Source organism: Triturus cristatus, chromosome 6, assembly GCF_964204655.1.
Source record: "Triturus cristatus chromosome 6, aTriCri1.1, whole genome shotgun sequence".
NCBI classification, from domain to species: Eukaryota; Metazoa; Chordata; class Amphibia; order Caudata; family Salamandridae; genus Triturus; species Triturus cristatus.
This window is the reverse complement of record NC_140589.1, coordinates 1,825,374,431-1,825,390,566: the sequence shown is the minus strand read 5'-3', so window position 1 is coordinate 1,825,390,566 and position 16,136 is coordinate 1,825,374,431. Positions and strand designations below refer to the sequence as shown.

Below are 16,136 nucleotides of genomic sequence, written 5' to 3'. Positions count from 1 at the left end.
ACAGCGTAATAACATTTTCTTTTTTACTTTTAGCCATACTGTACAGCAGTTTGCGTTACTGTAGAACAAAGCTTAAAAAAAAAAATGAAGTCTCGGCCACCTGGGTTTTAATCACATTAAAAGACGTGCAGAGCCTAAAAGCGACTCTGAAACTGTTAGCATGAATGTTTTTTTCCCGCCGCTGGAATGTCTGTTTGAGATAATCATCCCAGAGTGGGCGTGTGCAGAGAGGGAGCGAAGCCGCTGATTGCATCTCGGTGCTCCCGGCTGGTCAGCGGCCTGTAATGCCGAGATGCGCGGGCCTCATGCAGATAGCCGCCCGTGGAATGGCGGTGCTGATTACATGAGGCTGCGCGGCTAATCCCAGGTTAACAAATCTTAGACAGAAGCTAAATAAACTGAACGCAAGCATTTCCTGAAGCCGTCGGAGCCAGCACTTTCATTACCTTTGAGCTCAGCCTCCTTTAAGAAAAATAGCCTCTCACGCTGTAATTCCGTTGTTGGGAATCTCAAGCTCTGTCGTGGTATCATTTAAAATGTTTCACATCCCAAGAACTTGCATTTAACAAGCGCTCGCCATTGGGGAAGGCAGCCTTGTTTATATTTGCATCGCGCTTTCACTTTAGGTGAAAGCGCTATGCAAGCATAAACAAGGCTGAGTGAAAACACATGGCCCAAATAAAGATAAGGAATTGCTTCACGACAGCCGTGAAGCAGGAGACCCAGTCCAGATGGGCCGGACAAAAAGGAGCGAGGGCGGTAACACAGAAGCCTCATTTTCAATGGGAAGCCACCGTTTACCATAAATGGTGACGCTACTAAATGAAAATGAGGGGCGGGGCTTCAAGACCCCTTCTGAACTATACTCACCCACAATATGTCTCACAGACGTGAGCAGCGCATGCGTGCTGCAACGCAGGTCTGCAAGACCTAAAAAAGAGAGCCAACTAGCTTTGGATTTATGTACATAACACACTTTTAGTAAATAAGGAAAATGCTACTTACCAGTATGCATCTGATTTTGCGGTGTCAGTGTCCTTTTTCATTTTTTTGAGAGAGGTATCAACTGAGGGGCCAAACAGATGTTGTTGGTCAAAGGGTTGATTGAGAATACTTGTTTGTACTTCTGGTTTGAAACCAGAAATACGCAGCCAGGCATGCCTGCATAAAAGTATGCCAGTATTTATTGCCCTTGAGGCTGTGTCAGCAGCATCTAGAGCGCCACGGATGGAAGTATTAGTAATGACCTTCCCTTCCTGTATCAGATCAGTAGCCCTGGTCTTGTATTTGTCTGGTAGATGTTGTATAAGGGTTTCAAGCTCATCGCAGTGAGCCCTATCGTATCTTGCCAACAGAGCTTGGGTGTTGGCAATTCTCCAGATGTTGGCTGCTTGAGATGTCATACGTTTTCCTGAAGCATCTAAGAGTTTGGATTCTTTATCAGGGGGTGGAGCGTCCCGTTGTTTGAGAATTTTCTCTTTTTCGTGCGTTGGAGACCACTAAAGAGTCTAATGGTAGATGGCCCTTGATTTAGGTTGGGTCAGATGGAGCGGCTTTGTATTTTTTCTCCAACTTGGGATCAATTACCCTGGCCCTGACTGGATCTTTGAATACGTCTGGTGCGTGTTTTTTAACCCCTTTAAGCATTGGTAAGATGGTTGTGGTCTTATGAGAGGGTAATAGTGTGTCAATAAGGAAGTCGTCATCCACTGGGTCAGTATGGACATCTGCCCCATGAAAGGCTGCTGCTCTGTGAATGAGTTGTGTGAATCCTATGGTGTCATCTGGAGGAGATGGCCTAGAAGGGTATGCGTCATCTTGGGGTAGATCCAGGGCATCTGGTGCATTGTAGTCTTCCCAAGGATCACCTGATGGGCCAGTAATATCATCCTCTAAGGGTTGCTCATCTTCTATTCCTCCAGAAATATCATCCTCATCAGGGGTATGTGGGCTGAGTGGTGAGTGTGTGGGGGATATATAAGGGTCTGGCACTTCTGGTGAAGGTACTCTTATGGGAGAAGTTTGAGCATGTTTTTTGAGAAGAACTGAAGGTGTGGGAGGAGGTTCCAGTTTCCGTTTAGAAGGTACATTGGTGATATGTCCAGTCTTTGGATGAATAAGAAGAGTCTTTTGCTTTAGATCTGGACGGAAAAGCTCTTCTATGGAAGAATCCTTTTTCAGGGACCAGCTTGTCCTGTTTGGGATCGAGCTATTTGCTGGGTTTACCGATGTCTGGTACAGTCTTAGGAGCGGATTGAGGTTTGGGTTCTGAAGTCTTGTGGTCGGAAGCTTTTTTTGGCTCAAATTTTTTCTTCGGATCGGAGATTGTTTGGGATCCGGAGTTGTTGGTTCCGAAGCTTGTTTTGGTGCCAAAGTGTGCTTAGATGTCGAAGTTGGCTTCGGTGCCAAGCTTGGCTTCGGTTTGACCGTTTTAGGTGCCAAAGTTTGCTTTGGTGCCGGACTTGGCTTCGGTTCGACTGTATTAGGTGCCGAAGTTTGAGAACCTTTTGTTTATCGGGGATGACTGAAGGCTGACTCGAGCCCGAGTTGCCTAGAGGCTTCTTGGAAGTCTTCGTCGCCTGGCCTGAAGGCGGGGCATTGGAAGTTTGTGATCGGTGTGCACCTGAGCCCGAAGGTGGAGGTGAAACCGAAGCCTCACCCGGTGTGGGGGTAGCAAGAGGGTCGTCGTCTGTACTTACGAGCGGCTGACCAGCTGGAAGGGGATTGTCATCTTCTGCCTGCTCGTCGACTCGGGAAGCAGAATCCTCTGCTTCGGAAACGATGACGTCTTCCTGCTGTTGTTCTTCTTCGGACTCGGTTAGACTGAAGTCTCCTAGACGAAGGTGTTTGGTGCTGATGAAGACGATTGTGCCATGACTCTCAGAGCTCGACGGTCTCGGATTGTCTTTTTGGACCGGAACGAAGCACAGGCCTGGCAATCTCGGCTTTCGTGCTCTGGGGACAAGCACAGATTGTACACCTCATGTAGATTAGTGTGGGGGAATTTATGTCCACACTGAGGGCACTTTTTGAATGGTGTTTTTTCCATGAGCCGAAGGCCCAATGGCGCAGTTGGGCCCGACGGCCCTCGACGAGCACCGGAATCGAGAAGTGAAGGTTGTTCGAGACGCGTATAGAAGGAAGTCTTGATCGAAACCAATATCGACGATCAGGCAATGCGCGTTGAAATGAGATTGGTAACGAAACCGAGTGGGAGCGACAAACACATCCGAGCCCGATGGCGGACAAAAACAATCTGAAGATGGAGTCGATGCCCATGCGCACTATGCTCCAGAGGAGGAGTCATCTACCATAAAAATACACTGCCAGGACAACAACAAAGTGTAATCATTCGGGCCCACTACCAGATGGCGATCTATGCACTATCTGCAGCCCACATGCCTCGAACAGATTAGAACAGCGTAGAGTTGTGGAAGGAAAATACATTAAAAACGGAGACATTCAATACGGAGAAGTGCGGTATGCACGCCGGTGCACCAGTGAGAGGGCTTTGAACAGGACCATGAGAGTAGGAAGAAAATTCAGCAGTTTGTGTGTTTGAAAAGTGCACGAAACGGCTACTGCCAAGACTTGGGCACAAAACATGAGATTTGAGTTACGCCCCCGCCGTGTACAATTTGTCATCAATCATGTCATTTCAAATGTTGCAGTGATGTTGTCGATGTCATAGAACAAGTCATGAGTGACGTAATATGTGGGGTAATTAGCAGTGCATGGCGAGGGCATGACATATAATTACCTTAGGGCACAAGTTATAGTTAATTTAGACAACTATAACTGGTGAATTAAAGTGGTTTTTATCATTTAAAACTAAGTTTTAACTGACATTTTCACCTAACTATAACGTCCCTTTAACCTTTGTTTTTTTTCAGTGAATTTTTAAGTTTTTTTAATGTACAATAAGGTATTATCACTATACCTAGCTATAATGTCACTTAAAACTTTGTTTTTTTTGTGAATTTGTACTTTAAAAAAAAAAAGTCAAGTAAGAAGTTATTACAGTACTAACGCCTGCTCCACCCTTTGGTTGTGTGCAGCATATGGTTGGCCATAAAGCCAGGCCCTCAGGCCAGCCTCGGGTGCAGCCAACCCTTTGGCCATGCATGGCGTGGGATTGGCCGCAGAGCCTGGCTTCCAGGAGAGGGATTGGCCACAGGAACTGGCTTCCTGGCGTCAGATTGGTTGTTGGGCCTGGTTTCTTTTTTTGTTTTTAAACTTCAAGCTACAAAATGAAGCTATAAAACCCACCACAAAGTGGCACTGCACCCCTGCAGAAGGGCATAGAGCTCTAGCTAAGAGTGCTTGACGTTTTTGACCAACCAGGCATAGGGGAGCAGGGTATCCCTACCCAACCTCCTTATGTCTTTTTTAGTCTTTTTTGTAGGACTCCAGGCTGACTCATGAGTCCTAAAATGGCTGTCGTCACATCCTTGTTGAAGTGGGGGCAACCAATCAGCGGTCCTCTCCTATGGAGGACTGCCGGCACAGCGGATCCTCTGCAGCTTTAAATATACCGTTTTATTTAGCCTTATTTGCTAAAAAACTACTAAACGGATTTACACCAAATTACAACAAGCATTGGCATAGCCAATAGGTCTCGCCTTTTGGACCTCAGAAGTGTGTAGCAATGCAATAATATAGCACTTAACACAAATACAATAATATACAGGCACTTAAGCAATTGTTGCTAATATTGCCCCCTCTGAACGGTGCTCGCCTTATTACAATGTGTGTGTCACGTTTGCATTTCCAAGATTTCCACAAAACACCAAAACATACGTTCAAATGCTTACTTCCTCCATACTAACATACTGACCATTGCAATTGAAATGGCCTCACAGCCCCCAGAGCGCCCACACCACTGAATCGCATATCAGAAGCCAGAAATTTGCTTTCAGGGTGTCTTTCCAGCTGCATTGTGTCCATCACACTTGTGTAAGTGTGTGGGCGTGAAGTGGGGGGAGAGAATCCCAAAAGAATCCCATGCTCCCAGAAGAGTGACTCAAAAATACAAAAGAAACGAGATTGTGAGAAAACCTTTTCCCTTGCAACGACCTCCAGTTTTACAAGGTATTTGGGTTAAAATTTAAATTAAAAAAAATACAAAAAGAGACTACTCTAGCAAGAAATGCCAGCCTTCATCGATCCAATGTGCACGATTTTTAAACTCTGCAACAAGCGAGGCCAAATGTCTCCATCGCAAAACCTATTTCTACGCCCTGAAAGGAGTAACACTTTTGAAAAAAGCAGTGTAAACAAGATTCAGCAGGACGCGGACAAGACCTCACCATCCTCGCTTTTCATTGGAGCGGGGATGCAGTCTGTCGGCAAACAGCACTTTTGTTTATCGCATTTAACATTTCTTTTTAAAAGAAGACCCTCCTCGATGTCATATACCATTATTACGTATAAAGAAGCAAAAAACAACAACGAGGGATAGAAGGCTAATGGCAGGGTAAGCAACAATAAAAAGACAGGGAAGGGTGGGTGTATGTGCAAACCAGGACTGTGCGGCTTCATTGAAAACACCACACCAGTCAGAACTTATAAACCCTCCCCTCAGTTTTTCTAAAGAATAGTCACAGTCAAACTCCTCCCCCTGCATGTACTTGCGGCTCGTCACTGTGCGTTTAAAGACACCACCCTAGGGGGTGGGATTATTCGGTTTTTATTCCTGTTCACACGCGGCCTACACCGCTGGGCCTACAGCCACTTGGAAGCGCCAGCGTTCCAGGCATCGCTTGGTTTACACTTGTTTGACTGATAATTTCTACACCTGGTTTCTGGTTGCTGCATTCCTTCAGACGCGGCCGGCCCTGTTGGGTTGTAGGCGGCTTGTTGTGTATAATCTTACGCAATACTTTCTTGTATCACATTTTGCCTGCTTTCATGGACTTAACTTGGCCGGCACCTTCACTTCATGTTTTTACATATTTGCCGCCAATAAAACGATTTAATACTAAAGACCCCACCCCAGAACTTGCCTATGCGCACTTCGGTGGCCCTGATGAAGTTTTGATAATTAACTGCATTTATTATTATTTTTTTAATATCCTTAGTAAAAAACGAAAGCACATGTGCGTTTTGAAGTGTGCCAAGTCTTTTGCCCTGCAGTTGAGGACCACACATCATAATGCTTTACTTGTAACTGTAGTTTCAAATATCGAAAGATTGTAATAGAGGCACATCGAACACTGAACCACACAAAAAGTGGAAACCCACGTGTTTTTTCCCATCCAAATGCCAAAAAGTATTTACGTCATGAGCTCTCTTTACACCAAAATACGGAAACTGAGCAGTTAAAAATGTAGGCAAGGGTATCGTGCAGCAGGTGCGGCCCAGCAGTTGCCAGCTGCCACCACCGATTTACTTATTAATGACTTACAGCATGTTCCATTCCACGCTTCCGGAGAGTTCCTGCTTAGTAGGCACTAACCAGAGAACCCGTTCTGTTTATGCCGGTCACTTGCACTTGGTAGCAGATAGGGTGTTGTGCATGGTTCATCATCTATCCAACTCTGCTTACATCCCATTTCTAAAAAGATGCACGTCGAAACAGAAGTTAAAGGAACCACGAGCAGGCAAATTGAGAGCGAGCGCGCGCATGAACTTAAACCAGACTCTCGTTGACTTTCTTAAAATATATACGCATATCTTAACTAGGTGACTTTAACACTGCAGAGACAGCCTGCATCTGCCTCTTGATGGAAAGAAAGTGAAAGCGACCGCGAGCAGGCAAATGTAAACAATGGCACGCGGCCACGCTAATTGAAAACAGATGGCCCCTGCGCGCCGCTGTTCGCTCCTGCAAGGTGGATGCTGCCACAAGCACGAGTGCTTGAAAAATGCAGACCGATTTCTAAAGGTCGCTAGGCTCGACCTAAAAAGCACACGTTTCTTGATGGATTACCCTGAAACTTTCCAGGAAGGAGGTGAAGTGGATGACATTTGTTTTGGGAACGTTTCATGAAGATTCGTCAAAGTTATAATAAAATAAAAAAATGCTTTTCCTATGGAAACACGATCCTAACTATAGGTACCGAGCTGTCTCGTACAGCAGCACATCTTTCACTGCAACACTTTAATTCTCTATTAGAATGATGCGTTCTTTGAAGGCAGATGTTAAGGAACAATTCATAGTGATATGTAGGTTCTATCTGTATTCGGGTTTTTGTTTCAGCTTCTGGCTATTACTACCCATGGTAGATATCAACTGACTAGTAACCAATCAAAATGCTGTATTTTGGTAGCTCGAGCTGCCTGATATTCAAAACCAATTAGTATTCTACTCCGAAGGAATCAAATGTTCAAGCACACGCAGGGCATCCCATTACAAGTTCTAAAGTGTTATTGGGGGGCGGGGAGTACTATGATGAGTAGGTTACCTCCTCTAGCATTCATCACTTGGTGTACAACATACTCTTTGGGGCAAGGAGGAGGAGTTATGGCAGAGGGGATGCAGGTCTTCTACTGAGGGCAGCAGGACACCTACTTGAATTTCAGTTCACGCGTCTGCTCATTCTGGGCTTGTTCCAAATCCTGCCGCACTCTGACATATTCGTCGTGCTGATCCTGGATCTCGGCTTTCACAGTTTGTAACTTGGTGTAAAGCTGAGGAGGAAACATAGAAGAAAGACTATACCATTAACACTGTGTACCAGATACAAGGAAACATGGGGGACAGCATGAGATACTTTATCTACTCCATGGTTTGTTCTACCAGAGCACCTGTCTGAGTTACTCCACTGCATTATGTGAGCTCGTCTTATCCATACGGTTTAAAAAAAACACTATTTTAGTCCATTTCTGGCATCACTTCAGAGAAATTCAGTCTGTCCATAACCCTTCTGCTCTGAGCAAGAACTAACTCCATTTTTTACAATTATTGATGGGCAAAGGCATTAGAAAAACTAGGCTAAGATGATTAACTACAAACTGTAAATAGCAGGAGCTGTCGTACGCGCCTGTGTCTCCTGAGTCTGTGAGTGGAGGTAGTCATCTGGACTGACATATACATCAATTATAAGTTAGTATGGTCACAATGAGGTAAAAATAGGGTTTGTTAGGTTCAATGGGGTCACAACAATATAAAGCTTAAGCGGGGCCAGCTTTAGCGCTGGTGGCGTCTGGTGTAACAATCTTTTTTGGAGCCCCCCCAATGACCTCTTTCTCCACGGATTCCCTCACCACCACCCTCCAACAGTGTCCTCAACTCTCCGTAGCCCTCTCTCACATGCATTTTATTTGTTTTATAGCGCTACTCATACCAGTGTAGTGTGTCAGAGCTCTTTACATCACACACATTATACAGAGCCAGTGAATCGTACATGTGTAAATCAGTCTATAAGAAATGTTACTTAAGACAATGAGGGTTAGAAGGTGTATGAGTCACATGTCATCCATACTGGTGGGCAGTATAGTTTAAGAGTGTTTGGTCTTGAGAGGTACAAAGGCTTGATTTAAAACCCAAACTTTTTTTGCAACATTAGGATAATGAAACACTGAAGAAAAAACATAATGATCTAACCTACGCCATGCAGTTTGCATGCAGCTCTCTCATGACTGTTTATAGCTCACTGTGCTATATTAGGATTGTAACTGATGAACTGCAAGTGAAAAAAGGAGCTTTGTGACAATAGCGGTAACCCACTGAGTTACCGACATAAAATACAGTTCTGTGATCTACATGGCACACATTCTTTGCAGCAGGCGTATTAACCCAACTGCCACTAAACAAAACTTTGATCTCTCCAGAAGGAATATTAATCATCAGTTATCTTGACATTGTTATTGTTGCTAGAACTGCGGGGCACACAACAAACTCTGCAGCCGATGCTTTTAAACCCTTAAGTTAATTCTAAACACAGCCCCACCCTCTACCTCCCAAGCTTAGCACCAGGTGCGGGTGCACCGGTTGTACCACCCTAAAGCCGGCCGTGCACTTAAGAAAGGCTGAAATGCCATATATGACAATAGCCACAAATGCCCCTTCTATAACTTCATCAACAACTTTATCTGCTCTAAATGAAGTTGGCATTCCTCTGTGGTCACCTTTCTGCCACTTTTGGATGGCGCCTTTACCGGTGGGCTTTCAGGCAGAATGTGAGACAAAGGTGGACGCTGATTGAGTCCTCACATCAACTAACAAGCAAATTTTGCCACAAGACTATATTTTTGTACCTCCAGCGGACAGCATCTTCTGGCGCATGGGAACCAGTCCCCTGTTTTAGGGGGACCTGCTCTTGTTTTGTCGGTAGCACCTGAGAAGTACGAGTCCATCTTTGGGGCCAACCTGAGAGCGAGGTGGTGCTCTGAAGATCCGACTGAAGGATCCAGAGGGCGTGTGAGCGGGGGACTTTGGGGGGAGAGGGATCAGCTCTTATTTTTGTCGTGTTTTGATTGGCAGTGTGGATGGAGATAGGATGCCTGAAATAGTTCTTCATATATCTGGGAAGGAAGCACTTCGACTAGATGTGCCTTTCAGGGCTCTCGTGGTGGCCCAAGTTCGGGAGATGGACAAGACCTTTGTTCCAAACTGCTTAGTGCGTGGTATGCAGAATCAGGTTTCTGGATCTTTCTCATCGTCTGCTGGTGATGCTACAAACTCTTCCAGCTGTAACTTAGTCAGGTGCAATCTGGATTCTTCTAATCATAGCAGGCAGAGAGTGTGTGTGGGGGGGGGGGGGGGTTCATGCATTCATTTGGCAAGGCCTCAGTCTATTAGTGGCTCAGTCATCAGATTAGCATTGGCCAGAGGCGCCCCTTTTGTAGGCTTAAGGGGTAGCTTTGAATCCTTTGGTTTCATGTCACACAAAGCAGTGTGATGGTGTCTAGGTGGTTTTTAAGGTTTTTAAACATTTATTTGCTCATTAAATTTCAACTGACTTTTCATTATGCTGCCGTGAATTGGGGGATAGCAAAAGTTTTTTTGTACGTCTGAGGCAGCATTTTCCGTTTTAATTGATAGTCAGTTATTTCTGGCAAGATGTGATCTAAATAACACTGTAAACAGAATAAAATAATACACATTATGGGTTGTTGTGGAAAATGACCTTTTTTTTGTATAATTCCCTCCCCAAGTTTTTGGGCCGATGCTGCTGGTTTTTCGACTCGGCAGTGCACATGGTCCTGCTGTCCAGGCTCCAGTGCATGTGCTCAGGACCCCCAGCTTTGCAGAGGTTACCGCCTCAGTGAAGCCAAGGGTCATCACACCTTCGCCTGCTCGCTCCTTTGTGTAGGCAGGCAGGCTAGCATCTCTGCCAGAGAGGGAAAGCCGTTGCAGAACCGGTTTTCCTGGAGCAGTGGCTTACTATGCTGGGTACACTCTAGGGGTATGCCCGGGGCTTCTCATAGGGGAAGAAGGCTTGTGCCACCTTGGATTTAGGTACAAAAGGAGTATTCTAGGATTTCTGTTTGACCAAACGGCAGGAAGTGATGTAAAATGGGAAGGGTTTGCCTCATGGAAACGATTGCCCCATTGGTTAGCCAGTATTCCCCTCTCACAAATGAGAAAATGGCAGACCCGCAGTCCTCAGATCACCACCGGACTGGAACGAAGACAGAAGAAGGACTGCACCGCTGCTCCCTGGACCCAGCAAACAGAGACTGCACCAAAGAATGGACTGCAGCCGCTGCACCAGGCGGACCAGCAAAGAGGACTGTGCTTGCTGAGCCCCCCCATGGAAAATAGCTCCACTGGTGGCAGAACGGGAGAAGTGAATCGAAGGGCCAATTGGCTAGCTCCCTATTCAAGCCAGGGACACAAAAGCTGAAGGAAGCCCGCACCTCTGTGGGACCCACAGTCGATGTTGAAGTGGACTTTGGTGGCCCACCAAGAAAGAGAATATTACCTACAACCAACCACAGAAGACCGTTGGAACTGGGAGGCCAGTTGACAATTGGCAACTGGACCTTCACTGGAATCCCCCCCCGCACCATCGGAGACCAAGACTTGAGACCAGAGATGACCCCTGATGCTTGTGGATATCAGTGTGGCCTCAGGACTAGTCACTGCATCTGTTCAGCATCTCTGCATCCTATGCCCCAGCATCAGGACCACTTCTTGACTGGACCGTGTTAGAAGGAAAAAGGCGCACTGACGACCTAAGACTGCTGAACGTGACAGGCAACTGTCCCTCTAGACCCCGAGTGGTCCATGTGCCTGGCTCCCAACCCGATGTGGCTAGTCCAAGAGAGTTCTAGAACCGCTTGCAACAATTTCTTGCTTCTAAAGGCTAAATTAAAGTAATTCTACTTACCTTTGAAAAATCATATCTCTGCCTCCTCTCGATATAGTTTTGTTGTTTTGAAATCTATTTACAGCTAAAATAATCTATTTTCATAACTTGATGTTAGATTTCTATTGTGTGGTCTGTCTTACCTATCCTTGTTTTGGTACTTCTAAATGCCTTACATGTGTTCCTTTTATGACATCTGAGTGTTCTGCGTCACAGCTCCCCAGGACTGAGCTAAGGATTTTAATAAAGAAATCTGGTAAAGATTGTGACATTATTACATGCTGAGGTCTCACATCCACACCACAGGCGAATGCACTTTCTTGCAGGCGTCTGCTCTATTTTGACATGGAACGCTCCTGTAGGTGGGATCTTCTGAAGGTTCTACCAGGGCAGAAACATTCCATTGGAGACTACAGCGCCTTTCAGTGGCTTCTGGCCGCCTTCCGTATTAAGTCCAGGGATGTGATGAGTGTTGATTCGGAACTCCCAATTCCACTTTCTTTCTTCGCTGTTACGACTAGGACTTCGCCAGGTGCCCGGTATTACCACGGGATCCTGGTGGCATGAACATGGCATCCAAGGCCGCCTGCAGTGGGCGTCACTTGCCAACTCAGGAGGGCTTCTCCCTTAAATGTTTGAAAGAGTGCCCTCTCTTTGAGCTGAAAGAGGATGACTGCTCATAAAGGACTGCTGAAAACCAATAAACGCGAGTCAATGCCTCAGCTGCTGACAAGTTTGAATAGTTTGAAACTTTTACTTTGAAATATTTACTTCGAAATAATTTGTTAAAATCTTTAAACCTAACTATGTCCTTTGCCGGCACCTTTTTATGCTGAGTGCGACTGACAGATTTACTATTTTAACTCCATTGATTGGCAGTTCAATGTCAAGTCGTGGTAGGATGTCATGACCTAAATTGCAATTTCAAATTTTGTGTTAAAACAAAGTAAATGAACTAAACAATTCCAAGCTAAATGTTCTAAAGTTCTTCCTGGTTCGCCCATGATCACCACAGTGATCAGTCAGACCAGAAGAGGGCAGTTTTGGGCGGGCAGACAATCTAGGGAATCTTTTCTTTATTGAACTGGCTAGAATGGGGAAACGTCTTCCTCCTTTTAAAGAGCAGTGATCTGGGATCCTTTGACCTCTTATCTTCACACCTTGCACATTCATCTCCCTGGTGACCTGGCTCTTCACTGCTCCCACCCATGGCTGAATTATTTATAATATCACTGGATTCTGTGTGTCCTGGTGGCGGGAGGCCTCGCTGAGGGCATTGCATCGCGCTTTACAAATTATCTGACATGAATTCTTCCAAGAGTGTTGGAGATGATGGTGGATCCACTCAAAGTTGACCAAATTTCTTTCATATCAAACACACAACATTATATTTATCTCACACAGAAGGATTCCCTTTTATGAAGTGAAATTTCAATGGAATCCTAACCCAGGCTAGTTCTAAATTTGTAATGTTTCCATGTCATGTTCGGATGTTTTGTCAGGTATATGTGTTTTTCTAAGAGGAAGGACATGAAAAGTGAAATTGAGGCTAAGATATGAGCTGCTCATTATATACAAAAGAGAAAAAGAAGCAAGAGGGAAGGAAAAGGAAGCAAAAAGAATAATGGCAGGACAAAATTATTTTGAGAATGATTACAGCTCGTGAAGATAAGAAGGCGCAGCTGAGATGTTGGGTCAGGAAAAGAAAGTAAAAACAAATGGCTGAAAAAGAAAAGTGAGGTGAGAAAAAGGAAAACAATCAGGAAGAAAGGAAAAGAGATTCCTCCAGAGGTATTAGCAGTGAGAATTTTTGAGTTTTTATGTGAATTAAAACAAATATATCCCCTTTCACATTCACGGTATTACAGTACTTCCATTCACACTAATACCTCTACCTCCATTCACACACAGATACAGAGGTGACCACAGCGCCTCCACCCACACGAACAGATGTACCTCCATATGCCTTTGCAGCACTACAGTATCTAAATTCACAGGCACACCCATAACTTCATTTGCATGCACTGCACAACAGTAATTCCATCTCTACCTCCATTCACATGCACTGCACTACAGTAATTCTATGTCTACCTCCATTCACATGCACTGCACTACAGTAATTATATCTCTATCTCCATTCAGACTCACATGCACTGCACTACAGTAACTATATATCTACCTCCATTCAGACTCAGATGTAGCTGTGAACACAATACTTCCATTAACAAACCGCTTTACCACCATGCACAGTATCGCCATTCACATGCACAGAATGCACAGTCTCTTCAGTCACAGCTACAGCTCTACCTTCAGTCACATGCGTGTGCTAGACCATCTCCGTTCATAGTCACAGCACTACAACATTTATACCTCTACCTCCATTCACAGATATATACTTGACAACAGTGCATCTGTTCACCTCCACTGCTCTACCTCCAGTCACATGCACAGCACTACCACATTGCCATTCACAGCCTCAGGTCTACCTCCTTTGCCATGACCTGCACTACATGAGCTATACCACTACCTCCGTCCACAAGCGCAGCCCTATTGGCTATTCCTCTACCTCCATTCACATGCGCAGCACAACAGTATCTATAGCTCTGCCTCTATTCACATGCACAGCACAACAGTAGCTATAGCTCTGCCTCTATTCACATGCGCAGCACAACAGTATCTATAGCTCTGCCTCCATTCACATGTGCAGCACAACAGTATCTATAGCTCTACCTCCATTCACATGCGCAGCACAACAATATCTATAGCTCTACCTCCATTCACATGCGCAGCACAACAGTATCTATAGCTCTGCCTCCATTCACATGCGCAGCACAACAGTATCTATAGCTCTGCCTCCATTCACATGCGCAGCACAGCAGTATCTATAGCTCTGCCTCCATTCACATGCGCAGCACAACAGTATCTATAGCTCTGCCTCCATTCACATGCGCAGCACAGCAGTATCTATAGCTCTGCCTCCATTCACATGCGCAGCACAACAGTATCTATAGCTCTGCCTCTATTCACATGCACAGCACAACAGTATCTATTCCTCTACCTCCATTCACATGCGCAGCACAACAGTAGCTATAGCTCTGCCTCTATTCACATGCGCAGCACAACAGTATCTATAGCTCTGCCTCCATTCACATACGCAGCACAACAATATCTATAGCTCTACCTCCATTCACATGCGCAGCACAACAGTATCTATAGCTCTACCTCCATTCACATGCGCAGCACAACAGTATCCAGAGCTCTACCTCCATTCACATATAGATATTTTTGATCACAGCACATCCATTCACCATTTCAGCTCTACCTCCACTCACATGAGCAGCACTACAGGAGCTATACCTCTACCTCTATTCACATGCGCAGCGCAACAGCATCTATAGCTCGACCTCCATTCACATATATATATATTTGATCACAGTACATCCATTCAGAACCACAGCTCTACGTCAATTTACATCAACAGCACTAGAGTACAGCACCTCTGCTTCCATTCACAGACAGATATTTAATCACAGTACATCCATTCACCGCCATAGATTTACCTCCATTCACATGGCAGCATTACCGTATCTCCATTCACAGGCACAACTCTACATCCATTCACATATCCAGCACTACTGAATCTGTACATCTACCTCCACTCACATATATATATTTTTGACCACGATACATCCATTCACCACCGCAGCTCTACCTCCATTCACATGTGCGGCACTACAGTATCTATACCTCTTCCTCCATTCACATGTGCAGCACTACTGTATCTCTGTTGGAAGGCACAGCCCTACCTTCACTCACAGGCTCAGCCTCCATTCGCAGGCTCAGCCCTACTTCCATTCGCAGGCACAGCCTTACCTCCATTCGCACTCAGCCCTACCTCCATTCGCAGGCTCAGCCTGGCTCCATTTGCAGGCTCAGCGCTACCTCCATTCACAGGCTCAGCCCTACCTCCATTCGCAGGCTCAGGTCTACCTCCATTCGCAGGGTCAGCACTACCTCCACTCACAGGCTTAGCCGTACTGCCACTCACAGGCTCAGCCCTACCTCCATTCACAGGCATAGCTCTACCTCCATTCACAGGCTCAACCCTACCTCCATTCACAGGCTCAACCCTACCTCCATTCACAGGCTCAACCCTAACTCCATTCACAGGCTCAGCCCTACCTCCATTCACAGGCTCAGCCCTACCTCCATTCGCAGGCTCAGGTCTACCTCCATTCGCAGGGTCAGCACTACCTCCACTCACAGGCTTAGCCGTACTGCCACTCACAGGCTCAGCCCTACCTCCATTCACAGGCATAGCTCTACCTCCATTCACAGGCTCAACCCTACCTCCATTCACAGGCTCAACCCTACCTCCATTCACAGGCTCAACCCTAACTCCATTCACAGGCTCAGCCCTACCTCCATTCACAGGCTCAGCCCTACCTCCATTCACAGGCATAGCTCTACCTCCATTCACAGGCTTAACCCTACCTCCATTCACAGGCTCAACCCTACCTCCATTAACAGGCTCAACCCTACCTCCATTAACAAGCTCAGCCCTACCGCTACCACCATTGGCAGGCTAGGTTCTTCCTCTTTTCCCACCCCTCGGGCCTCGGTTTGACCCTCACCTTCTTCAGCTTCTTGGTCTTCACCTCCACCTCCTGCTGCAGGGAGCTGTAGGTCCCTCGTCGCTCCAGGGTCTCCTCGTCCCGCAGGAGCATCTGCTGCTGCAGCTCCCGCTCCCGACGTTTCTGGGGGAGAAAGGACATGCGATCACGTGACCAGGAGCTCTGGATGGGGATATAGTGCACAGAGGGGGCGAAGGATGCACACACAGGCCTGTATCCTGTCATCTGGGCGTGTCTGAGTAGG

General features: G+C 46.0%; 1 protein-coding gene across 2 annotated transcripts in view; it reads right to left on the bottom strand.

Moving 5' to 3' along the window:
- KIF3C (kinesin family member 3C) overlaps positions 1–16,136 on the bottom strand; it is a 351,623-nt gene that overhangs the window by 78,269 nt on the left and 257,218 nt on the right. For both annotated transcript variants that reach the window (XM_085613203.1, XM_085613202.1), the window contains exons 3-4: positions 15,893–16,015; positions 7,514–7,632 (exon numbers count right to left, since the gene is read on the bottom strand). In XM_085613203.1, the coding sequence (XP_085469329.1) occupies positions 7,514–7,632; positions 15,893–16,015 (242 nt within the window). The remainder of the gene's footprint in view (positions 1–7,513; positions 7,633–15,892; positions 16,016–16,136) is intronic.